Genomic DNA, 25,541 nt, shown 5'->3' with positions numbered 1-25,541 from the left:
GGGGTGAGAAATGTCATCTTCAGGATGCATTTTGAAGAGACAGCCAACACGATTTCTGGCTGCAGTGACATGAGGAGGGAGGCAGAGAGAAGTCAAGAAGTGGTCGGTCTTGACAACCAGGGAACGGAGTTGCCATTAACCAAGGGTGGGGGGGTGACTGATGGAAGAGGTTTGGGAGGGAAGGTGGAAGATGGGTGTTTGGTCTCTGTGTCACGTAGACAAGATGATAATCGGTCAAACTTGTGCTGGGCAAGTCTGAAATCTGGAAGAGGGAAGGGGCTGATGACATTGATCGGGAAGCCAGTGGCACAGGAATGGTATTTAAATGCAGGGGACCAGGTGATCCAGGAAGTGAATGTCCAGAGAGGGACACTGCCAATTTGATTGGTTAAAGCCTGTGATGTTGAACGGGATGGACGCATTTTAATAAAGGGCAAGGTTACTTTGCCTTAAATCCCAACAACCATGTGCAGTGGTCTTCAACTTGGATTCTATTCCTTGTATTCAGAAACTATGGCTCAGCCGATGGGCCCCAGGCCCCTCCTGGGACGCAAACATCCATTCATTATCTCTCCTCTTCCTCTCCCTCCCCGCTGCCTCTAAACACTTGAGTCTAAAGATTTATCTCCATTGGGAGTAGGGAGGGATGGGAAGAAATCCCAGTCTGGTCCTCACGCCTATGCCTAATCCTCATTGCCCGATCTGTTTTCTCAATACCCTGTGAGGGGAGAGTATTAGGAACCTTCCCAGCTATAAATAAAGCACACTGGTTCCATTTCATCACTGTTCCTTATGGCTCCACTGCTCACTAAGTCATGGGAAGACAGAGATCAGTGGTGGGATTTGTGCTTTATACAAAGCTTAGAAATTGCTAATCAATAGGATTTGGAACACAGTGAGAAACCTCTTTGTCACGTAGCTCAGTAAAGGTCTCCTGCATCATTCCTACCCTGTTCCTGTGAGTACCCTCACCCAGTATATATGAATTCAAACATACATGTGCTGATCCCCTTCCAGGCAGGCACTGCTCCTCTCTGCTCCAATCTCTGCTCTATGCTTCAGCTAAATGACATTCCAGTCCAAATCTGATAATCCCCCTGCTTAAAACATCCCATACTCAGCCCTCCTGCACTGACTCCTCAAGCAAAAGCTCCAACTCCTTGGTATGCACTTTGCCTCCCCCAGGGGCCCTCTGGGGACTCCTCTCCCACCCCGTTAGCATGAGTTCAGAGAGGCGGCAAGTGGGCCATGGCCACGCCCATCAGCTCTACTTGGCTTGATCACAGGGAACAGCACAGCTCGGTTCAGGAGGCAGGTGAGATTTCCCTCTGCAGGGCCAGCTTCCAGCCTCTGCATACCAGGCTCTCTGGCTCCAAGCTCCCATCTACAGACAAACTGCTCTGACAAAAGCTGGCCTTGACCACCAGAGGCCGAATTCAAGACACTCTGGGTCCCCATACCCTTTGATCTTTCTGCAGGATGTGACCCCGGGGATGCTCCCTCCTTCAGGCTCTCACGTTTCTGCATTTCTTCACTTCTGCCATTTCTCCTCTCTTCTGGTGCTTCTGACACCTCCCCAACAGCTTTAGCTCAGACACTTTCGTGTGTTTCTTCACCTCCAAATGTATTTAAATTGTGATTTTTCTCTTGGGGTCTGTCTTGCCAACAGAATAAAGAACAGTGTCGATAGTCCTGGCTTTGAGGACCGCCAGCCATGAATTCAAACCCTGACTCTGCTGCAGATACAGCCAGGTATCTCCGGGCCTCAGTTTACCCACCTGGAAGATGAGCTGGCCCCTTTGCCTAGCTCACAGGGCTGTCAATAGCGCCGAGTGAGCTGATGTACCAAAGGTCCTGGCACGCAGTCTGAGCTCCCAAAGGGTCACCGGTCCCTGAAGGGCTTGAGCCAGGCTCAAGTACACCCACGAGCCGGCGAATCCCAGCCCAGATTCCTGCCTGTCCTCTGGACTCAGCTCCCGCGTTGCCTCCAGACCGGTGGACACACATCGCCTACCCCAGCTGCCTGGTCCTCCTCTGCCTCGGCTTTTTCTGCTCCTTCAAGCAATCAGCTGATTTCGACTGCAACTCCTCTCTCCCCCTCAACACTACGTAAAGGCACCAGTTCTTCTAATTCCTCTGCATCAGCATTTCCCATGTCTTCTCCCTCTGAGCCATCCTCACTGCCCTCCTCGTTTTCCCCACCCTAAGACCCTAAGTATCCTTCCAAAGAGCCATTTCTACCATGCCCCCAATCACTAACTCCCTTACTTAGACTGTCCCGTAGCCCTCCTTTATCTCTTTATCTACAAGCGCCATCCCAGGCACGGGACACAACACATGGGCCCTTCACCATGACCAGGGCTAGCCCCACCCCGCCCACGCTAGGGAAAAGACCCCCCTCACGCAGCTGTCCTGAGCACCTGAGCACCGTGGCACTTCCCAGGAGAGGCCATGCTTTTTCATTTCCAGGCCATTGCACATGCGGTTCTCAATGCCTGGGACTCCCTCCCAGCCTTTATCTGATGAGAGAGCCCCCTCTCACAGGCAACCTGTCCCGATGCCTCCGGGGTGGGGGGGAGGGCAGTCCTTGTCCCTGCTTTGCTGTCCTGTTTGGGACATCGATTTCTTGACTTGCATCCCTGACTCCCACAGTCGGCTGTGGATGACTTGAGTTCACGACTCTGTCTTTCTCATTGTTCTGCCCAGAAATCCTAGGGTAGCACAGAGCCCAATGTCCCCCAAATGAGTAAATCAACAAGTTTATAAATGCATAAACAGAGGAACAGGAAATAAGGCTGATCTGTTTTACCAGGGGCGCTGTGTATGGGAATTCTATGGGAGGGACGCCACATGTTCCCTCTTGAGGAGAATGACATTCAGGAAAGTTCTAACGGGTAAGAGAAAGGGGGAGCAAATGCTCATCGTTGAGGGTTCTATTTAGGGGAAGGACTTGTGTCATGGAGGTGTGGATACATTTGATTGAGAAAGTGCCTCCCTTGCCTGCCAGTCACTGGCTGGGAGGATTCAATTCCCCGTACGTCATCCTCTCACAATGCAAGGATATCCAGGCATGTGCAGGGCAGCAAGGAAAAGAAGTCTGAGCCTGATTTCCCCTTGAGTGTGGCACTCGGTAGTTTTGTTGTTTGCAGAAGTACAGAGTGTTTACGGAAGGGGTGAAAAAGACATCACAGCATCCGAACATCCATCCTGACCCAAGGGAAACAAACATGCCTGGTAGGGTAGAGACAGAATGCCCGACTCTGGGTCCGAGAACCTCTCCCTCTGGCCACTGGCCACACATGCATACCTGGGCAGACACCAAACCCACGTTAGCCCCCGCGTCCTCTGCAATTTAGGGATAACACTCCCTGTCAAATTATGGGGTTGCAAAATTATCAATTTTGTAGTGATCCAGAATTTTAAATTTTTCTTCCCCAGTTAAATTCTGGTGGAGTCTAGTGAGTTGAGACAGAATTCAGGAGATGGTTTCATCAAATGAAACTACAGAGAATTGTTCTAAGAAAGCCTAAAATGTTACCCTTTGGGGGAAACACAGAGCGTGTTGATGAACACAAACAATCACCTATTTTTAGGAAGAGCAGGAAAGGGCCAGCCTTCTACTGGTGACTCCCTTTTCCCAGAAGTTCCCAAACAGTCACTTCAGAGACCTGAACGTCAGCTTGTGGGACCGCTGGAGCCATGGAGGGTCCCAGCTTCGGCTACACGCATTTCCAGACTTCTGCGGTTCATAAAAGCTCCTCCCACCGAGTGGGTGGAGATCCACTGCCCGATGCCACAGAGTCCCTGAGAGAGAGCTCAATCCTCAGAGCTCCACACTGCGCCTCCCACAGGGGTTCAGGAGGAGATGGGATACAGACTTGGGAGTGAGGACTCTTAGGCTGAACGTCATGTCCTTCCTCACCGTGTCGGATGATAAAAGTGCTTGCTCAAATACAGTATTAATCTCTACCAACATTACCAGTGACTTCGAAGCACAAGAAGCAGCAAAATTTAGTCATTTTCAGGATAAATGGTTCATATTATCAAGAGTGAAACGTCTCCAAATGAAAAAACAAAAAGCAGGGAAAGGGAAAAAATAGAGAACTGGTCTATTACATTTTGTAAAGGAAAACACATGTGTATATAAAATAGCGTTTTGAGCGATATTGGACAAGAAGAAAAATCAAACAGGAGCCCTCAAGGACCTCACTCCCTTACACCTTCTCCTCTGACCCAAGATCCATTCGCAGAACCTTCTAGAGAAGAAACATCTGCGGTTTACTAGAGCTCTACGGACGTTTTACGGGAGTTCCCAAAGCAATACTTCAGCGATGTGTTGTGTGCTTGGAAGTTGCTAAAAGATACTGTGACCTTCCGCAATACACATGCGTGTGGAATCAGCACACATGCACCTTAAACTTACTTAACATTATAGATCAGTTATATCCCATTAAGGCTGGGAACAAAAATAAATGTGGCTTTTTCACTTTGGAGACCTCAAATATGGGGCGAAGAACAGGAAGCAGAGTTTCTCCCACGGAGGCCCATACGAATCAGCATGGGGTTCATTTAGATTTTCCACTGGAAACTTTAAAAACAAAAAACAAAAAAGTAAAACCAAGAAGACTTTACCCCTTCCTGGGGGATTAGGGGTCGTGACTATACAGCATCTGCTCAGGGGCGCCTGGGTAGATCCGTCGGTTGAGCGTCTGACTCTTGATTTCAGCTCAGGTCGTGATCTCAGGGTTCACGGGTTCAAGCCCTGTGTGGGCTCCACACTAGCAGTGCAGAGCCTGCTTGGGATTCTCTCTCTCCCTGTCTCTACCCCTCCCTTTCTCATTCTCTCTCTCTCTCAAAATAAATAAACTTTAAAAAAAAAAAAAAAGCACCTAATTAAAACATAGGAAGGAAGGCCCAGTTCAGACTCTGGCCAGATCAGCGGCCCGTTTCAGGCCATCTCGGCTAGCACTGCAGAGCCCAGACCTCTGTCTACCTAGGAGCTTTACAAATACGACCTCGCTGGCTTCCAACAACGATCCTGCAAAACCACGGAAGGAACAGAGAACAGAGGTTAGCAACTTGCCTGTGGGCAGCCGGCTGATAACAGAAGACACAGAATCCAAATCAAGATTTGTGTCTGTGCTCATTCCTTCTATCGCCTTCAGGACCAGACGCCTTTCGCTCCCCTGAGGGGCCTGCCTTGTGTTCTTGTAACCACTTTGAGTTCAAAACTAGAAAGGGCCACACTGCCCAGGGGCTTCTGCCTCTTCTGTGATGCCCCCAGGGGGCACACAGGCCTGTGGGCAGCTCACCAGAGGCATGTTCACCTCTACAGGCCACACTCAGCCCCCTGGAAGGGTCTCTTCTTCACAGGCCTGCTGAGCATGTCCTCAGCCAGGGGTTAAGAGGATAAAAGGCTTAAAGCAGCAGGCTCAGGAAGTCGCAGATTCAAAGGCAAAAGAAGAGAAAAATGAGACAGGGCAATTGTTGACAGGAATGTGGACTTTCTGGACAAATAATCCAGAATGTCCAGCTACACATCGGTACTTGAGCCACCGTCACAGGAAAACTCCTAATAATGACTTTTTACAGGGAGATCAAATTCTTATTAAAACAATAATAAGGAATTTTATTCTTAGAGACTCTGGAGCCTACCCACATTCCCCCTGCTAGATGGAGCCCTTGACTGTGAGTGATAGAAATCCTAAATCACACTGACTTACACACAAAGGGCATCTGTGGGTTTGCACATGTGGAGAGTCACAGGACTGAACTGGTGTATTAGATCCGTGGCCTCTTACCCACTGACCGTTCATCAGGGCGCTCGCCCTGTCTCTGCAGCAAATGTGCCCTGGTCAAAGCCAAAGCCCTGGAGACGCTCGCCCGGTGGGTTCACATGCACCCCGAACTCCCTGGGCCATAGCTGGGGCGCTCCTTGACCCGGCAAAGCTGAATGTCCAATGGGGCTCGCAACCGTTTATGATCCCTGCTCCCTTTCAAAAGTGAGGGAATGAATGGGAAGGATCGCAACATATTTTAATAAGAGAAGTGAAGGAAAGGATTGTTTCTGACAGAACCAGACAAATCAATTAATTGATCTCTGGCGAGTAAAGATAATTGTATTTCTGAGTCTATTAAGGCACATCAGGGCTGGTTAACTCATTTCACAGGGAGCTGGCTGTCGCTGGTCATTAGGCTCTGGTGGGGATGTCGAGGCATAAACACAAGATGGCATTTTCTTCCAGGAGGCCCTTGACTTATGGCTCAACCGTGTTCACTCTGGTAGAGAAAAGGCATGTAAGTTCGTTCAAAGTGGTTTTCAATCCTAATAGTTCCATGAGTGTCTGACCTTAGACATCAGATCTGGTAATACTGATTGTGGGCCGTTTCGTGCAACTCTTGTGTGGGGACGACAGAATTTATCTGTAATCATCTACAACCTCCGGGGCAGAAAATCTTCTAAGTGATATTGAAGAGGAGGTGTGGAGGAAAGGCCAGGAGATGAATCTGACCGTCGGGGAGAACCTGCACTCTGAAAGAAAGTCAGTTTGATGTAGAGCTTTGTCTGACTTAAGATTTAAAGTCAGATATGAATACGTTTTCAAGGACAAATGCTAGCTCCCTTTTCGGCGAACAGCAGTAGGAATGAAGGTTCACAACCTCATATATAGGTACAAATGAGATATAAGAAATTGATGACTTAGGACATCCACATAATGGGTTTACACTTAGTTGTCCACTTACGTATTTCCTTATGAGAAAATAGTTGTAAATAAAATAAGACCCTCCCTTCCGCTCTCTGGCTTCCAGAATCCACACTGGAAAGCCAACACAGGATCTCCATGGGTTCGTGAACAAAAGGCTTGTATGTGCAAAGGGAGGCAAGGTCCGGTCTCCTACAAGGAAACTTGACAAGTGCTGATGCCTGGGGTCCCGCCCTAGAGATTATTTATTTAATTAGTCTGCAGGGTAGATTTTTGGTTCTGTCGATGATTCTAGCACACGGCCTAGTCCGACACTGTCGTAGAAACGTCCTGCGCTGTTCAACCAGACTCACCTGGAAAACACGTGAAAACATGGTTTTCTGAGCCTCACAACCAGCCATCCTGACTTGGTTATATCTGAGCCAGGACCAAAACTCTGCATCTCTAACAGCAGCAGAATGGTGACTCTAGCCACACTTTGAGGTGCATCGATTTAAATAGTACATTGGGGGGTGGGGGGAGGCGCCTGGGTGGTTCAATCTGTTGAGCGTCTGACTTTGGCTCAGGTCATGATCTCATGGTTTGTGGGATCGAGCCCTACGTCAGGCTCTGTGCTGTCGGCACGGAGCCTGCTTCCCATCCTCCATCCACCTAACTCTCCACCGCTCCCCACCACATGCATACACTCTCTTTCTCTCTCTCTCTCTCAAAAATAAATAAACTTAAAAAAAAAAAATAGCATATTAGGAATTAGGAACTGTTTTCTCATGATTAATATCATTTAATAAAGATCCACGTGACCCCACCTGAGTTGCAGGAAGTTCTGAAAGCAGCAGAAAGTTCAACCCAGGCAAACACAAGCTGTCATTGATCTCCTAGGAGGCACCAGGCCCCGTACTGGGCTGGGCACTGGCCATATAAAGTCACATAGGATTGGGTCTTTACCCTTAAGGAGCCTAAGGCCACTTGACAAGAGAACAAAGCCAGAAAGGACAACCACTGTTATCTCAGCACGTCTGTCACATTAACATCACTATAGTGGCCAGTCTAAGGAGGGACTGGCTGTCGTAAGTTCTGTGATCCCCCTCCCCACCTTCTTTCTTTCTGTTCACTTCACCGTGGCCTTCTGGGTAGGCTCCGCTTCCCGACACCAGCGGGCCATTCTGTGGTCCTGCCCTTCCAGGTCCTCTGCACGGCTGACTGCCACCCACCTTTCAAGCGACAGCTCTGTGGGATCCACTGCCAGGGCCCCTCCTCTGATCTGCCCACAGGCTGGCGTTCCTCTGCTGTTTCTCTACACAGCACCCCAAGCCTGTCTTTGTCACAGAACTTATCGCACATCGTGGCCATTTCCTATGTATGTGTCTGCCTCCCTCGTCAGCCGGTAAACACTCTGCGGGCACAAGTCTCCCATCTCCACGTTTCTAGAGCCTATTACAACAGTGTATGCTTATTAGCGTCTATAGCAATGACTGTGTGAGTGGACGGCAGAATAAAACAAGACAGACAGGCTTTAAGAATATGGGAACAAGGTGTTCATAAAAACTGGGCTGAATGCTGTAGGTAAATATCAATGTACAGAAATAGTTTGCACAGGAGGTTATATTTAAGGTGGAGCTTGGTAGGGTAGAATTTTCGAGGTAGATATTAGAAGGACAAGGGTCAAGACTAACCTGAGCACAGACAATAAGGCACAGAAGTTTAAGGTCAAACCATTCAGGGTGTGAGGGGTGGGAGCGTAAGCAAGCTGGAGGGCTGTACCCAGGAAGGCACGGCAGGCACACCAACCCTTTCGGATGGTGACTCCGTTAATAACATTAAGGACAAGCAGGGGGCGAGGATTCATTAGTAGGAGTGACAACGTAGACAGTACCTGCTAGATACCAGGCACCACGCTAGGTCCTCTGCATGTATTAATTAGTGCAACTAATACCATAAGACTTCTGATGACCCCTTGAGACTGTGTCATAGACACTTCACAGGTGACAAAACGGTGGCTCTCAGCATTCTGAAAGGATATTTTCACGCTCTCAGAGCTTACAAGTGTCAGAGTCTGGCTTCACGTTCAGGTCTGACCCCCAGGCCAGGCTCCCCAGGCCTCCCTGCCTTTTTGTCAGGACGAGTCTTGCTGCCGAGCACGGGTTGACAATTCACCAATGTCTGTTGACCGGTTTCAGGAGAGGCTTTTCCTTTGAGAATTTTCTTCAGTCAATGTAGACTTTGGATAAATGTAAGTTGACTGTTTGCTCAAAGCAAACATCACCCAAAGGCAACATGCATTCTGGGACTAGAAAAACCATCCACACACGTAAATGTGCTAGAAGCAAATAATCCCCGATCGGGGCAAAATCTCAAGCAATATGCTCAGTTCTGCATCCACGTGGTTCTGGTCCAGCATCTCACAATGGGCAGTGATGCTCTGGGACGTTGGATGGAGGTACAAGGGGCATTTCTCATCAACTGGAGAAACAGTTGGAACTTGGGTGGCCACAGTCAAATTCAGTCTAAGGGCACACTCCTTCTTCTGCAACCCCCAACTCTAATTTCTACCTCCTGGAGAGTCTTGAGGCACATCCTCACACCCCCGAAATGGGCCAGCCTCCCCAGATGCTGCCTTCTTTTCCTTGAATGGCCTGTGGAAATCCTCTGTTTTCTTTCATGCGGTGGGCAACTTGCCCACTAGGCTTGGATGGTGGTCATCACTCCCCTATGGAGTGCTTGCTGGTAAGGTAACTACATTTCACTGTGAGCATGGCTCCTGTGGGATTCAGGGCAGGAAAATCCTTAGCCATTGAGCACCACAGACCACGCCTGTCAGGATCCCCTCTGGCAGATACAGAATCCTGGCTGGCACCATGCCTAGCCCATCTGCGACTCCCTGCTGACTGGGCTTAGGGGACTGGGGGCTCTTAATGTCAAGGTTTTATTGCTGATGGGGCCCTAGAGATCTTAGAACCCACTCCATCCCTGTAAGAGGTCTGACTGCTTCACCCAATGACATCCCAGCCTGTCCACGGCCATCCATGGACGTCCCAACCTGTCCACGGCCATAGCTGCTATGAAGCCCACCCTCAAGCATGTTCAATCACAAGATAATACCCTCATCCACATCAACGTCCAACACCACAGAGTGCTAGCATGAGGAGCTGGAGGAAATCTGTGAGATCCCTTGTCCCACTAGACCAGTGGCCACCAAGTGCCAATGATCCCATAAAGTAGAAACGTCTTCAAGCGTGCAACCCCACTATATGTACATTTATTTATAATCACATGCACGTACAGTTGTATACTCCTATGCGATGTGCATTATAAGTATAGAAAAAGGTCTTTGAAAAGATCAGAGAAGGAATGTAATAATCCATGTTTTAAAAATCAATTACTTTTATATTAAAGGAACACATAACCTTTTTGCTCTTACTAAAAATATACATAGTACAGTGATTCAATGTTCAGATTTTAATTTAGCCTGATTAAATATCAGACTTTGGTGGTGAGCGCAGGGTTACGCAAAATGACTCCCCAAAACACACGGATCTAGAGGATCTTAGGCTTGCTGAGAGAGTCATGGTTTCCACGCTCATCTTGTAACCCCCTTAACCAACTGCACGGGGCCCTCTGAGTTCTGGATGTGTCCCTAGAAATGTCTTGTTAATGGATATGATCTCATACAAGACCTCGTCAATGCCTGAAGGCCCAGAATACAATCAGGACAAGGTGCATTATGAATAATTATGGTGACAAAGCCATATATCAGATCGTTGTTTTAAATGAGTTCAAATTTCTCAGTCTGCTAATTTGGGCATCTGATCAGCCTGTCACTCCATCTCCGCGTGTGTGTGACCAGGCTTGTGCAAGAGAGGACCGGTGTGGTTCTGTCATTCCTGCTGTTTGCTATGCTTTAATTATTAATGCCACCTTCAATTCATGACGGCCTTACGGTATCTGTTCTGAAGCCACTTGCTAGTCTGCGATGGTTGGTGCAGTTAAAGGTAGAAAACAATTTACAGGTGCGGGTAACTGCCCAGTCACAAACTGCAGTATTTTGCACTGCGAGGGTGAGGTCGTCAGCTCGTGTGTGCTGTGGGACAGCCCTCTTTTATTTGATGCCGGAGCTACTAAGTGGGATTCATCACTGTGTGCCGTGTGGACACAACAAGATTTCCAGGATCAGTGTGGATTCTAATTATTAGCGAAGTTTGATTTCTCTCTTAGTTTTGATTAAAACCATCGTAAGCAGAAGTGTTAGTATTTTCTGCCCACATCTTGATGGATATTTTGTGCAGCCCTGGGGAGAAGGCAGCCCACTTTGGAGACCAGGCTCATTTATCAGAACCCGAGCAATTCAGCCCCAGAGCCCCACTCTGCTACGTTACAGGTGTGTAGCATTTCACTGCCCTGATCCCAGTTACCTGTCTGTCAAAATAAAGATAATATCACTCATTCTCTGGTTGGTTATGAGGATTTAGGAGATATTGAATAGAAGTGCCTCACACTATGATAGACACATGACATTATCAGAAATGCTTCCCTTCTCGTAAATGTAGAATCTGAAAGGCAGAGTGGAAGGACACGCCAGAGGAGCTCCAAGAAGCAGTAACCAAGCCGGGACTCGGGAGGTCCGGCCCCAAGCCCAGACCCTTCTCACTCCACCATACAACTTCTGACCAAGTGAGGAGGGCGATGAGCTTGACCCATGGTGATGGGTTTCCAGAGGAGGCAGAGTTTTGCTCCCTCAAACATCCAGCTCCAGAACTCCTATGCGCCCCTATCCCTGGAACAGAACTGGTCCCAGGATCGTTTCCTTTTCCCCTCAGCATCTGATTCAGGTCACCTACCAAAACGGCTCAGCCACCGAATTTTACCTTATGTAAGAAGGGGCCATAACATATAAGAGGCACTTGAAGCATTAATTTCAGCCTCCTTTTGAACCTGGAAACTAACCTTGGGTGGCAAGATTGTCAAAGTGTCACAGATTGGTCCCCTTCCATCAAGAGACTGTCTCTGTTTCTCTACCCTGAACCCAGACCGTTCTTGCACTTGGCTTTGGCCAGCAGAAGGCCACCTGTGCAGGGTAGAAACCACTCCGTGCAAGCCTGAGGAGAGGTGGCAGGAGGCTGTGTGTCTTTCCACTCCTGCTCAGAGGACTTACCTGCCAGGTAGACAAGCCCGGCTCGCCTGCTGCCTCCAGCATTTGGATTTTCCACTTGGTGTGACAAATAATGAAAATCCTTTCCTCATTAATCCAGAATACCCTACAACCTGCTCCAGCTTGGTAGAACCTTCCCGACTGGAGCCCGGCTCCCATCGCCTGCCCTCCCTGAGATACATGAGCTACATCGAAAGCTGTTGTTTTAAGCCACTAAGGTTTAAGGTGGTCGGTTACAGAGCAAAAACAAACCTTTAGATGGAACCGCTTAAAAGCATGAAGTTGAACAAAAATCACAACGGCTGCACTAATGCTTGGGCAAATCTTGATTTTTAAAGTAACCTTTTCCTTTTTTCCACAAGCCTCCCCTCCTCCCTTTTTTGGTTTCAGGAACATGGTACCATCCCTGAAAAAGACCAAGGACTAAGGAGGCTGGCAGCACATACTCCATTCCTATCGAAACCAGCTAGATCCTGTATGTCCCTATAAAACACTCCAGCCCTGTCCTCTGGGAAGACTTGCAAGTTTTTGAAGGCCATAGCCTGCTTCAGCCTCCTTTTCCCACCAAAGCAATAAAGCTATTGTTCCTCTTTAACCCAAACGCTGTCTTCGAGTTATATTTTGGCTCTGAAGCACGGAGGTGGTTTTCCACAACATAGATGCCTCCTGTTTGGCTCTGTTAACCTGAACACATCACAAACTCAGTTACTATGAACTTAGGCCCCCTGGTCTGCAACACAAGGAAAGTATTAGCAGTCACTGTGAGTATACGGCCCTGGTCCGGGTCTGGATGCTTCACGTAAGCATTTCACCTTATTATTATTTGCAGTGACCCTGAGAGGTAAGTCTGTCGTGACGACCTAATGCGATCATGTGTGTGAAACGCCAAAATCAGAGTATGTCCTCAAACACTGCAAGCGACTACATTCTACTTCTGTACTTACAGAGGACATCATACCTTTTCAGTCTGTGAGAAATGGAGGCACAGGTTTTACGATGCGCAACTTTGGGAGATGGCCCCACACGTGCTGGTCGTGCAGACACCTTTTATCATCAGAGCTACCCAAGCAAGCCTCATGTCCCATAAATTCACTTCCCCCTCAAACTGACTACTGTATGCAATGGAAACAGCAACTCGGAGGAGAGAAGATAGACGAAAGGGCAGGAGGGAGGGGAGAGATTCGCGTTCTCAAGTGTCTGTCAATATATGGGTGATTTTCAACTGCACTAAACATTTGGATTTTACACTTGGCAGGAAAAATAATGAAAATCCTTTCCTCATGAATCCAAATGCCCTACAACCTGCCCTTATCATCTCCACTCCCTGCCAGGAAAAATACACACAAACACCCATGGGGCGCCTGAGTGGCTCACTCGATTAAGCGTCTGACTTCAGCTCAGGTCATGATCTCATGGTTCATGGGTTCAAGCCCCATGTCAGGCTCTGTGCTGACAGCTCAGAGCCTGGAGCCTGCTTTGGATTCCGTGTCTCCCTCTCTTTGCCCCTCTCCCAACCACGCTTTGTCTCTCTCTCTCTCTCTCATCTCTCAAAAATGAATAAATGTTAAAAAAATTAAACACACACACACACACGATCCTGAACAACAATGAGGGTCCAGGGCACCCACCCACCTCCCCGCAGTCAACAGTCATGAAGGACTTTTGACTCTCCAAAAACTTAACTACTAACAGTCTACTGCTGACCAGAAGCCTTACTGATAACTGATAACATAGTCAAGTACACGTATTTTGTATGTTATATTACACACTATATTCTTACACGAAAGTAAGCTAGAGAAAAGAATATGTTATTAAGAAAATGATAGAGAAGTGACATTCGCAATACTATATTGTATTTAAAAATCCATGTACTGTGGACCTGCACAGTTTAAACACGTGTGGTTCAGGGGTCAACTGTATATGTACGTGTACACACACACACACACAAATAGAAACAGTGACGCATACTTACCCTCTCTGAAAGAGATCCACATTATAAAATTTATGTAGCTCTACAGAAAACTCAACCGTTCCTTGTACTTCAGACATGATCTTTTTGGTTCATTACCTGAAAAACAAGAGAGAAATTAACAGCTTGAGATCACGTCAGCCAAACACAGAGAGCCTGGGCTTCCACAAGAGGGACCCAAGTATCTGACCAATGAGGACCACAGTGTGCCCACTGGATGCCATCACTCAGAGTTTCCTTTAAAGGAAAAGACACACCGAGAGGAAGACACACTTAATGTCACTCGGCTCACACCGGAAGGATGGGACTTGAACCCAGTTATCCTAATCCTGAGGTGGGTTCGTCTACCGCCCTTGCTTGTCTGTCGGTGCCATGGAGGCAACAGCATCCCAGTGATGAGCATGTGCCTCACAGCCAACGGGGCTACAATCCCTGCTCTCCTACTTCCTACCTGTGTCCCTTAACGTCTCCTTATCTGTAACGTGAGCCCTGATAACGGCACAAAACTCACAGCTAATGGACAGATTAAATGAGTCTACCACACGGAGCACTTTGCACATGTCCTGACATGCGTAATGATTAATAACAGTAATTGAAAACGACGTTATCGTTGTTAGCATAAATACCACCTCTACAGTGCTGAGGTGCCCGGGGTGGCAAGGACAGATGTGTCTTCTACCAAGCACGGTAGGCAGAGGGAGCGGGTGCCGTTGCCAGGCAGATGCTGAGCCCAACTTGACAGAATGCTAATTTTCCAAGCTAGGAGACCACAGGGCCAACCACAAGAGGGTTGGGTGGGAAATTAACATAGTCCAAGTCTTGGTTTGCCATAGGAAAACTCAAGGTCAACTCAAGGTAGGCTGAATTTTCTGAGGATATGAAACCATCTAGATACCAGTGATTTGGAAGAAGGGAAAGGAAGTGACTTTTATGGAGCACCCACTATATTCTTGCTGCTGCATAGAGTATTTTATGTAAGTTGCCTGATTTTGTCCAAGAAGAAATTTGTGACCAAGCTTCTTGCCGCATAACGCAGATAAGGAAGGGGATCCGAGAGGCTCTAATCTGGAGCCGTCTTCTTCATCTAGCTTTTGCTCAAGCGGTGTGTACCTTAGAAGGTGCCCTCACTTTCTCCAAGCCTCAGTTTGCCACCATGCATAATGGGGTGATACGAGCTACCTGGAGGAGTCTGCAGAGGACGGGAGGTAATCACTTGCAAAGAGCAGGTTCTTGGGAAGCAGCAGGTGGTCACTGGGTGGGAGCTGACGTGATCTTCGGGAGGGGAGAGTGAGTGAGAGGAAGGAGAGAAGCTAAGAGGGTCTCTCTTAGCTGACACCTAGGTCTCCTTTCAAAGCCCCTCTTCCTTCGGCTCCCCAGATGCCTCAATGACCAGACCACCATTGCTGTGGTTCGGAAGCCCGACCTCCCTGTAGCCAGTGGGGTCATGCCAGGCCAGCTCCCAAGAATAAGAGCCTAAGACACTAACACGCTCTTAACTCTGTATCTCAGCTCTGGCAAAGGTGCCACGCAGGGAACCGTTTCTGAAGATGTAGAATTCCACTTACCCAATTGAAATGCGGCAGATCTGAGAACACAACCTCTATAAATCCTGCAAGATGGAATTTCAAGCTGACGAGCCCAGCTTGAAAGGCCTGGCTCACAAAGTGTGCTGAAAACCCGTCTCCCTAAAGGGAGAGCCCTCGGGGTGCGCACCTGACCTGAGCCGAGGTCAGCGTCCCACCACTCAATTTTAAGGTCAAGGCATTTCCAGTAAGAGTCAGAGAGAGGGCCAGCAAAGGAGGCCACTCTGCGCTTGGTTTCATTATCACACGAAACATAGGGACAGTTCCATCGTCCCCGCTTCCTCGTCCTACGCTGCTCTCAATCCTTCAAACACTGCAGAGCCAGCAAAGACACCCGACTCCTGCTTGTGGTTACCAGGGTCAATAATTCCTGACCCTCCCTGATCCCTGACTCTGGGAGGATGCTACACGGTACGGAGCAGAGGGAGAGCAACAGCGACTAACATTCAAGCCGCACGCCAAACCCCACGCTTCTATCGTGCGTTCCGCCAGAGGTCTCTGCGGCGGGCAGCGTTGGCCCCGGCGCACCCAGGGGGTGGCACGGCCGTGCACAAGAATAGCACTGAGCCAGGAGCCTGAACGTGGTAGTTTTCCACCTCAGGCCTTTGCTGGCGGAATGGCTGGGGCAGTGTTTTCCTGGGGAATTAATATTTATACCAAAAAAAAAAATTTAATGCATGGAGGCTCCCACATAAGATGTTGCTTTCCCCTGGGAAGATGCACCCTCCCGTCCTACTAGTCAGGACTAATAAGCTAGAACTTGTTAGTAAATGCAAACACAGCTTATTGGTGGAAAGCTGCGTGCTCCTGTTTAAGACCTTGTGATTCATTATAACCAAATACCCAGTTAGTCAATGAGGAAGGTGGGCTCACATTTAAAAGGCCAGTTTTAGGGGCATCTGGGTGGTTCAGGCAGTTAAGCTTCTGACTCTCCGTTTCAGCTCAGGTCATGATCTCACGGTTCATGAGTTCGAGCCCCACGTCTGGCTTTGAGCGGACAGTGAGGAGCCTGCTTAGCATTCTCTCTGCTTCTCTCTCTGCCCCTCTCTCGCTCATTCTCTTGGTCTGCCTCTCAAAAAAAATAAAAATAAAAAAACTTGGAAAAAATATTTAAAAAAATAAAATATAAGTCAGATTTCATTTTAAAAATTTCACATTGGGCAAGAAGATGCCAGCTCTACGGGAGAATAAGCCACAACAACAACAGTGTTCGTAAACATACGAATGGCTCAGAGAGCGGTCACTGCAATACCTTCATTGCCCACACAGTAGAACTGACTGACTTCTCAAAGTAGAAAGTGTATGGATTCTTAGTGGGTGTAGCTACTGCTGCGTAACAAACGAGCCAGAGCTTACAGGTGCACACAGCACCCACGTGGCACACACTCAAAACGGCCCACATTCACATGACACCCATCCACCCAGGACACACTCAGACACAAGCATGCACACATACACACACCGATTTGTTTTTAATTTTTTAAAAATATTTTTACTTATTTTTTCAGAGAGACACAGAGCACTAGCAGGGGAGGGGCAGAGAAGAGAGGGAGACACAGAACGTGAAACAGGCTCCAGGTTCTGAGCTGTCAGCACAGAACCCAACACGGGGCTGGAACTCACAAACCGCAAGATCATGACCTGAGCCGAAGTCGGACGCTCAACCGACTGAGCCACCCAGGCGCCCCTCACACACACACCTACCATACACACATAATACACACACACCAACACACACGACTCATTATACACACGAGATACCCGCGGCACATACCGAGCACACAGCCAACATGCAACACACCCGACCCACAATACACACCAGATGGCACATCCACAGACATCTCCACACTAACTCCCTACCACAACCACCGCCACATCCGCGCAAGTGACAACCATTCGACCCCATTTCGTGTGGCCCTGAGATGCTCAACTCCCAACGTGCATTTCCTGAAGGCCTCCTGCACATCCAGGTGCTACGCCTACTAAGTGGAAAAGCTGACTTGTCCTCACAATGCCCAAGACCGGGACAGGGCAGGGGCACCTGGGGGGCTCAGTCAGTTAAGCGTCCGACTTCGGCTCAGGTCATGATATCACAGTTCGTGAGTTTGAGCCCCGCGTCGGGCTCTGTGCTGACAGCTCGGAGCCTGGAGCCTGCTTCAGATTCTATGTCTCCCTCTCTTTCTTCCCCTTCCCTGCTTGCTCTTGCTCTCTCTCTCTCTCTCAAAAATAAATAAACATTAAAAAATAAAAAGACTGGGACAGGGCAATCAAGTGACAGTCACAGAGAGGGTGATTGAGGACTATGAGAAAGAGTCCTGGATGCTCGGGGAAGGTGGCCCTGGGAAGGCAGACTTCTGAGCGATGAGGCCGTGCCTGGTCCAAGGTCATGGAGGTCAAAGTCAGGAGAAGGGATACGTGCACCCTGATGTTTGCAGCAGCATTGTCTGCAATAGCCCAGTTATGGAAACAGCCCCAGTATCCACCGACCGACGACTGGATAAAGAAGATATGCTATGTATAAGTATAAATACAAACATAAAAATATAAATACAAATATACAGAGAGAGAATGGAATATTAGTCGTAAAAAAGAACGAAACCTTGTCATTTGCAACAACACGGATGCAGCTACCGAGCACAACACTAAGTGAAACAGGTCAGAGAAAGACAAATACCATACGGTCCCACTCGTATGTGGAATTTAGGAAACAAAACCAACAGGCAAAGAAAGGGGAAAAAAGAGAGAAACCAAGAACCAGACTCTTCACTGTAGAGGACAGCCTGATGGTCTCCAGAGGGGAGGTGGGTGGGAGGTTGGCACCTGTGTGGGGGCAGCTGGCACCTGGCGAGCGTGATTGAGGCACGGGCACCTGAGAGAAAGGTGAGGGTAGGCCAAGGACCCCTGCTGCATCTGGCAGAGACGATGCGACGCACGCTTCAGAGTGGCCTTCCTTGCGGGTGGGGGAGAGAGCGGGGTCGGTCTGTGGAGAGCAGCCGGCTGGGTCCCGCTCACCCGGGCCTCACCGTCCTCCTCTGTAAAATGGGAGCCATAATAATACTTTCTTCACGGGGTTGTTAAATTAAAAATGTTAACACATATAAGGCATTCAGAACCCGGCACAGAATGAACCCTGATAAATGCTGGCTATTGTTAACTACTTAAAAAAATTTTTTTAATGTTTATTTATTTTTAAGAGAGAGGGAGACAGAGCACAAGAGGGAAAGGGGAACAGACAGAGGGAGACACAGAATCCGAAGCAGGTTCCAGGCTCCAAGCTGTCAGCACAGAGCCTGACGCGGGGCTTGAACCCACAAACTGTGAGACCGTGACCTGAGCTGAAGTCGGATGCTTAACCACCTGAGCCACCAGGGCGTCCCTATTGTCAACTTTATTACAGAAGGCAGAGCCAGGGGAGAGAGTGGAAACAGAATGTGGTGAACTTACTGTTGCCTCAGGTTTGCATTCATTCAGAAGGATCTTTATTGAGCATCACCCACAGTCCTGCCCTTACTGGGAGACTTGGAATCCCACATCTGCCCAGCTAGGGATGGGCCCATCTCACGAAGCACACCTTCACACCTTGGGAAGCAATGAACCTCCCATCACAGAGAGTGTCCAGGCAAAAGAGGGGGCCCTGCTGCTCAGGGATCCCCAGCCCCTGTGTTGTTTTTAAGCGACAGTTGAATTCCCTCTCAGCCACAATGTTCTAGGACCCAGTAATCCCCAGGCAGACCATGTTTAGCTCAGATTAACAAGAACAAGCTATGAGATTCAGAGAACAGAGCTGCTAGGTCAGGGAGCCCCATCTTGGAACAATCTCCACCTGCTGCCGAGTTACCCACAATGCACGTTACATGCCTCTCACAGCCTGGATTTCTGTACTTCAAGGAAAAGCCAAACAAGAGAGTGATGTGCAATGGTAACTAATGAAACAGATTTTTGTGAAGTATTAAACTGTTTTCATTGCCAGTAGGGTCTTATTAAAGTAATGAGGAAACATGATTTTGGAAAATTAAGCACGTTACTCATTCTTCCTTGAGGGTAGAGAAACTCAGGGCCCTTGGAAATAGGAGTCCTGTCTATTTACGGCTTTCTGAAGACTCCACGGCTCACCCGGTGGCCGGTTCACAGTAGAGGTTCACAAGTACATGCGGAACTAATGAATAGAGGCACAGCATCAGAAAACAGAGCTGCAGCCAGAGTGGGAACACGGAAGGGGGGCCGAATTCAACAAGGAAGAGCAAGGCAACCCAGGACAGGACCTGTACCATGAACAAGTGTGAGCACAGGCATCGATTATGGGGGGAGAGAACGTGTTGCTTGTGGTTAGAGAAACCCAACGAGGCCGGCCAGGTGAGCCCTTCCAGAAACGTCCGGCACTGAGGATGGCACCAGGTGCGGAGAACGAGGCAGCGTGAAGCGGCAGGGAGGAACACGTTGGGGACGAGGGCAGGACGTTATCCTAAATCTCCCCAACCACAGCACGGCTGGGACCACACTGTGGGTGGTCCAGCTTTCCTCAACATTCGGGGCAAGGAGCGTCGCTGACACAACACACAACACGTTGGAAGCACACAAAAGCAGATTCTTGGGTCCTACAGCCAGACTTCCTAACGAGACTCAGAATGGGATGTGGGGAACACTCGTGCTGAAGCGTGGACCCCAACACACCCGCCTCTCACACCAGGTCTGATGGGAAAACGACCCACGCAGCCAATTCCGGAACCAGAGACCAGAGGACTACACCTGCTGTCCATCCGTGTGACCTAAGGAGGGCAAGAAAGCACCTCTGGGAGCAAATACTGGATGCTTCTCTTTCAAGAATCAAGCCCCACTTCTTACAGGGCTTCAGAAAGTGGTCTGGATACGTAAACTGCCACGTAGAAAGCAGGAATTCTGCGTGGCATCTGGACCAAGGTCTTCATGGCAGCGTGTGTGCATGTATGTATGTGAGAGAGAGAGAGAGACAGAGATAATAAATCTTTACTCCCCAGGGGCACCTGAGTGGCTCAGTCAGTTAAGTGTCCGACTCCTGACTTTGGCTCAGGTCACGATCTCGCAGTTGGTGAGTTTGAACCCGGCACTGACAGTGCAGAGCCTGCTTCGGATTCGGATTCTCTCTCTCTACCCCTCTCTCTATTCCTTCCCCGCATGCACACACTCTCTCTAAAAATAAATAAACTTTAAGTATATATATATATATATATATTTAATAAATATATATATTATATACGTATGTATATATTAATAAATAATAAATATATATATATTTAATAAAGCTTTACCCCCCAGGGGTAACACAGAGGGTTGAAAACAGACGTGACTCCCAGCCCTCCAGGGACACCTAAAGCTGACTTCACCAAGAATAACTGTTAATAACTGTACGAATGCTGCATTTCGAATTTGCTTTTCCTTTCATTATCAGGTTTCACTGAGATTTTTCTTTCTGTGTTTGCTTTCCTTCAGTTGTAAACCACTACCACCCAGAACGGTCTATTCAAAGACATGCAAAATTCATGGTGTGGGTGGGAGAGACTCCTGGTTCTCTCTTCCAAAACCGTGGCCTGCGGCCCTCTGCCCTGGTCACGGGGCCAGGAGATAGAGGGCTCTCCACTCCTTATGCTGGAGATGTGAGGAGTGACCCCAAGGCTGTAGAAGGGTGCCCACCACCCACCCAGTTGTCTGGTGCTGACCAATGTTGGATTTTAGTCCTCTCTTCCCCTTACCCCCTGCCGGGTATGAATGTGTCCCCCCAAATCCGTATGTTGAAACCTAATCCCCAAAGTGAAGTTATTAGAAGGTGGGCCTCTGGGAGGCGAGTAGGTCATGGAGGGTGGAGCCACCAGGAATGAGATCAGTGCCCTTATATTAGTGACCCCAGACGGCTGCCTTCGCCTTCGGCCATGTGAGGGCACAAGGGCTCTGCGACGAGATCAGGGCCCTCATCAGGCCATGCTCCCCCCCTGGCCTCTGGCTTCCAGCCTCCTGAACCATGGGAAACGTATTTCTTTCTTTTTTTAATTTTGTTAAAGTTTATTTGTTTATTTTGAGAGAGAGAGCGAGCGAGCAAGAGAGCAAGCCGGGGGAAGAGCAGATAGAGAGGGAGAGAGAGAGAGAATCCCAAGCCCCGATGTGGGGCTTGACCCCATGAACCCGTGAGATCGCGACCTGAGCCAAAACCAAGAGTCAGGCACTTAGCCAACTGAGCCACCCAGGGGCCCCAAGAAACACACTTCTGTGATTCATAAGCCACCCAGGCTGGTATTTTGTTCTAGCCCACTGGCATGGTCTAAGACACCCCCAGAGACACCTGTTGTCAACTCTGACCATTGTTAGCTTCTCAAATCCGTCCCCTTCCCTCCATCTCCAAAGCCATCACCCTGCTGTCCTGGTCACCACCCTCTTGCCGGGACTGTTCCCCCCTCCCCCTCCGGTGTCATAGCTGAGCCTGAGTCCTTGCATGAGACCCTGTGAGGACGCCATCTCTCCACGGACGCGGGGAGCATGCCAGTGCATCAGGTCCCGAGGACCAGAGAGCGTCACGTATCTACTAAGGAACCTTGACCATTTCCTGGCGGTTGGCAATCAGTCACCAGCCAGCAGTTATTATCTTATTTCTGCCTTCAATGCCACTGGCAGAAACTCAAAAGGCCGCTCACAGAATCCAGCCCCAAAGCACTAGGCCACCCTCCTCTATTTTAGAAGTTCCAGGGGCCCTGGAGGCCCGGCCTCCACATCAACTAAAGGCGAGTAACTGTGCTTCTCTTTGCGATATTTCTAAAATGTTTCATCAGTGGTTTGCATTTTTCCTCACACATTTTAGACCATTCTCAGTTGCCTCTGAGGAAATTTGTTAAAAATATTAAGACTATCGTGCCTCCCCCGACCATTATCCACAGTTTTGCTTTCTGTGGTTTCCATCACCTGCGGTCAACCGCGGGGTGGAAACATGATCCCCGCAGTAGCCCGAACTCTCTGTCACGGTGCCTGTGTCAGCCTCCTTGCTACATCTCGCGACGTAGGCCTTTGATCATCTCCCATCGTCACAAGAAGGTGAGTGCCATAGGATGTTTTGAAAGAGAACACATTCCCTAACTTTCATTACGGTATTGTTATAATTGTTTCATTTTGTTATTAGTTATTGTTGTGAGTCTCACACTGTGCCTGATTTATAAATTAAATTTTATCAGCGGTACGGATGCACAGGGAAAAACAGTGCACACAGGGTTTGTGCTACCGATGGACTCAGGCATCCACTGGGTGTCTTGGGACAGATCCGCTGCCGAGAAGGGTATATACAACCGTGATCTGGAGAGATACCAGGATTTCAGGGCCTCATTAGATACTGTTTAGAGGCAAATCCTTTTACAAACACATCTTCCTTTAGGACGTATTTTTTTTTCCTTTTAAAACGTCAGTCTTCCACGCGTGTGGCCTTTGAAAAGATTAAATGAAAAAAAAAGTGTGTTGATCTTCACATGCATTAGCACACACTTTATGAAAAGGGCATGAAAAGCTGATGCTGCTGCAAAGATTATGAATCTTTTTATATCTTTTATAATTGTAAATTACAGCATGGTCCAGGAAGGGGGCCTCTCATGCTACAAAGAACGGTGAGGGCAGAGAAGGGACGGCCAGAGCACGACCCAGAAAGAGGGCGAGCATCCCATCAGACGCGCGGCCGGCCCTGGGGTCTGAGACAAGGAGCGTGCCATGGAAATCTTTCTGAGTCACCTGTAGCCGCCCATCCCCCACCAGACGCCCATCCCCAGGCAATTTAATCCAGGCAGACGTTCTGCTGAGGTAAGAACTCCAGTTTTCGGCCTGGCATGATCCCTGCTACGTGTTCCAGAAAAATGATCCCATTAAGCATGAAAATCGGCATTTCTTCGGCAAACAGGGAGGGTCACCCAGGAGGCAGGCTTCTGTCCTGCTGTGAGAGTATCTCACTGGCATGAGCTCCCCACCCCAGGGCCTCACCTCTGCACGGGAACTTAGACAAGTCATGTGAAATCTCTGAGCCTGAGTGTTCACATCCGGTAGATGGGCCCACAGGGTCTTTTCAGAGCTGTTGCTTAGGAACAAAGGAGGACCATCTCAGAGAGATGTGCATTCTTTCAACACACTGGGATCAAGTACACAGAACCACTCAAGGCACCAGGGACACAGAGACAACTGAGCCATGGCCCTTAGGCCCTCAGAAGACACAGCTCAGAAAGGAGAAAGCCAGGTCACAACGGGTTCACGAGGATAAGTGCCATGATGTAAAGATGCACAGAGAAGTCTATGACCCACATGGGCAGCCTGTCTGGACCTGGCCAGATCAAAGGACTCAGAGCTCAACCCTCAGCAGCTTACAGCCTCAGGCAAGACCTTAATCTCGCTGTGCCTCAATTTCCCCAAATGGAAATTACTTTGGAGCCTGGCCTATGATGTTTAGTAAGTACAAGCTATTATGATAAGGAAGAAACCCTTTAAAAATGCTGTGGACATGGCAGGAGAGAAAGGATGAGCCCCTTGCACTGACAAGTGCAAGGCTGTGAGCTTCTCCAGGGTCTCCCAGCCTCCAGGAGGCAGAGGGAAGGCCAGACGCCCCACCTCTGACTCACGCATCACAGCAAATGCAGCCCCAGCCAGCTGGCCGCCTGATGTTTAAAAGCATTTTCTTCCCTTCAGTGTGGAAACCAAAATGGACCGTACGTGTTTATTTTTTTCATGTGTCAAGACAGTGCAAATAGAAACACCCCACGCAATGCTGAGTTCCTGTTATCCTCAAGGTTCTGCGCCCCTCTTTAGCAGCATCTGAGAACGCAGGCGTGATGGCATACAAGGTTTCACAACCTCGTAAAAGGCTAACAGACAAACTCGGGCAGAGGCCCCCCAAACACCAAACACAAGGAAGCACCAATACCCCAAACCGTGTGAAGCTCTGGGCCCTTGGGGGCAGGTCCCGGGACACTCACCCAGGAGCAGAGTGTGTGGCCACAGTGGACGGAGGCTCGCCTCTCCCTCCACCTTCGCGGACCCCTGAGTGGGTGCGTACTCGTGCGTGCATGTGTGCGCCCGGACGGCCCACCTGTCACCTCCACCTGATGAGCTCCCAGGCTTACAGGTCCAAGCAGCAGCTCCAGGAAGCCCCTCCTGAACGGCCATGCCTACCCCCCCCCCCCCCGCCACCGCCCGCAACACAAGCCCCAGCTGGCTGTGTGCAGGCCGTAGCGGCCCGTGATGTTCTAGAGGCACAACTCTCCTTCAGGTTAGACTCTGAGCTCTTTAAAGGAAGGGACGGCCATCAGGCCTGGGTGGGTCCCACAGAGGAGCCTGCAGGGGGGAGGGCTGCAGTGAGGGGACCGCACCCCCCCCCACCCCTACTGCAGAGGAGTGCTCTATTTACCCTCCCTGAAGCCTCAGCATAAACAGGAGAGGAGGTGACTGCAAGCCTCCGGGCCCCCACCGAATGAGTCAAGGCTGGCATTTCAGGCGCGGCCGCCGCACTTGGGCCTCCGGCTTCGCCGGCGCCCGTCCTTAGCTTCCCAAGTGCGGTGGTGACTCAGCCCACGTCTGTGTTCTCACTGACCACCCACAAGATCTGCAAGCCTTCTCGACTTTCTCACACACGCGTGGGTGCCCTCCTCCAGCCACCCTCCCAGCCAAAATAGAAAGCCGAGCAGGGACAGGAGAAGGAGGGCCCGAGAAGCAGTGTGAAGCCGTGTTTCCGAGGCTCCCGGCACCAAGAGCAAGGGGACACTCAGTCTGCCCTGCGCTCCGTGAGCCAGTCAGGTGCTGCTCGTCCCTCCTCCCCCTGCGGGGCCGCAGGTACCGCCGGGGGCGCGGATCCCACTGGGGAAGACCCCTGGTGGCTTCAGACCCACAGAGCTGGAGGAGCCTCACAGGGCAGTGAGCCCGACTCCTCCTCTTAACAAAAGAGAAAACTCAGGCCACACAGGGTACGGAGAAGACGCTCCGTGCAGGGGAGTAGCAAAGCCAGGGCCCGAACTGTGACTGCCACAACGCCCATGCTTTATGAGCTCCTGGTGCCAGTCCCTTTGTTTTTTTGGTCCTCTATTTTCTCATCTAGGAATAGGGCTAATAAGCCTTTCCTCGCAGGGCTAGTGTGAGAAAGTGAAGAACTTATCGCT

At 49.5% G+C, this 25,541-nt stretch overlaps 1 protein-coding gene across 1 annotated transcript in view; it reads right to left on the bottom strand.

Annotated features, from left to right (window-relative positions):
• FAM135B (family with sequence similarity 135 member B) overlaps nt 1-22,832 on the bottom strand; it is a 188,616-nt gene extending 165,784 nt beyond the window's left edge. The window contains exons 1-2 of the mRNA XM_049633742.1: nt 22,749-22,832; nt 13,823-13,918 (exon numbers count right to left, since the gene is read on the bottom strand). Of these exons, the coding sequence (XP_049489699.1) occupies nt 13,823-13,899 (77 nt within the window). The 5' untranslated portion in view covers nt 13,900-13,918; nt 22,749-22,832. The remainder of the gene's footprint in view (nt 1-13,822; nt 13,919-22,748) is intronic.
• Nucleotides 22,833-25,541: the final 2,709 nt, after the last annotated feature.

The sequence above is a fragment of the Panthera uncia genome, chromosome F2 (assembly GCF_023721935.1).
Source record: "Panthera uncia isolate 11264 chromosome F2, Puncia_PCG_1.0, whole genome shotgun sequence".
NCBI classification, from domain to species: domain Eukaryota; kingdom Metazoa; phylum Chordata; class Mammalia; order Carnivora; family Felidae; genus Panthera; species Panthera uncia.
The sequence above is the reverse complement of the archived record's forward strand: the minus strand, read 5'-3'. Positions and strand labels throughout refer to the sequence as shown.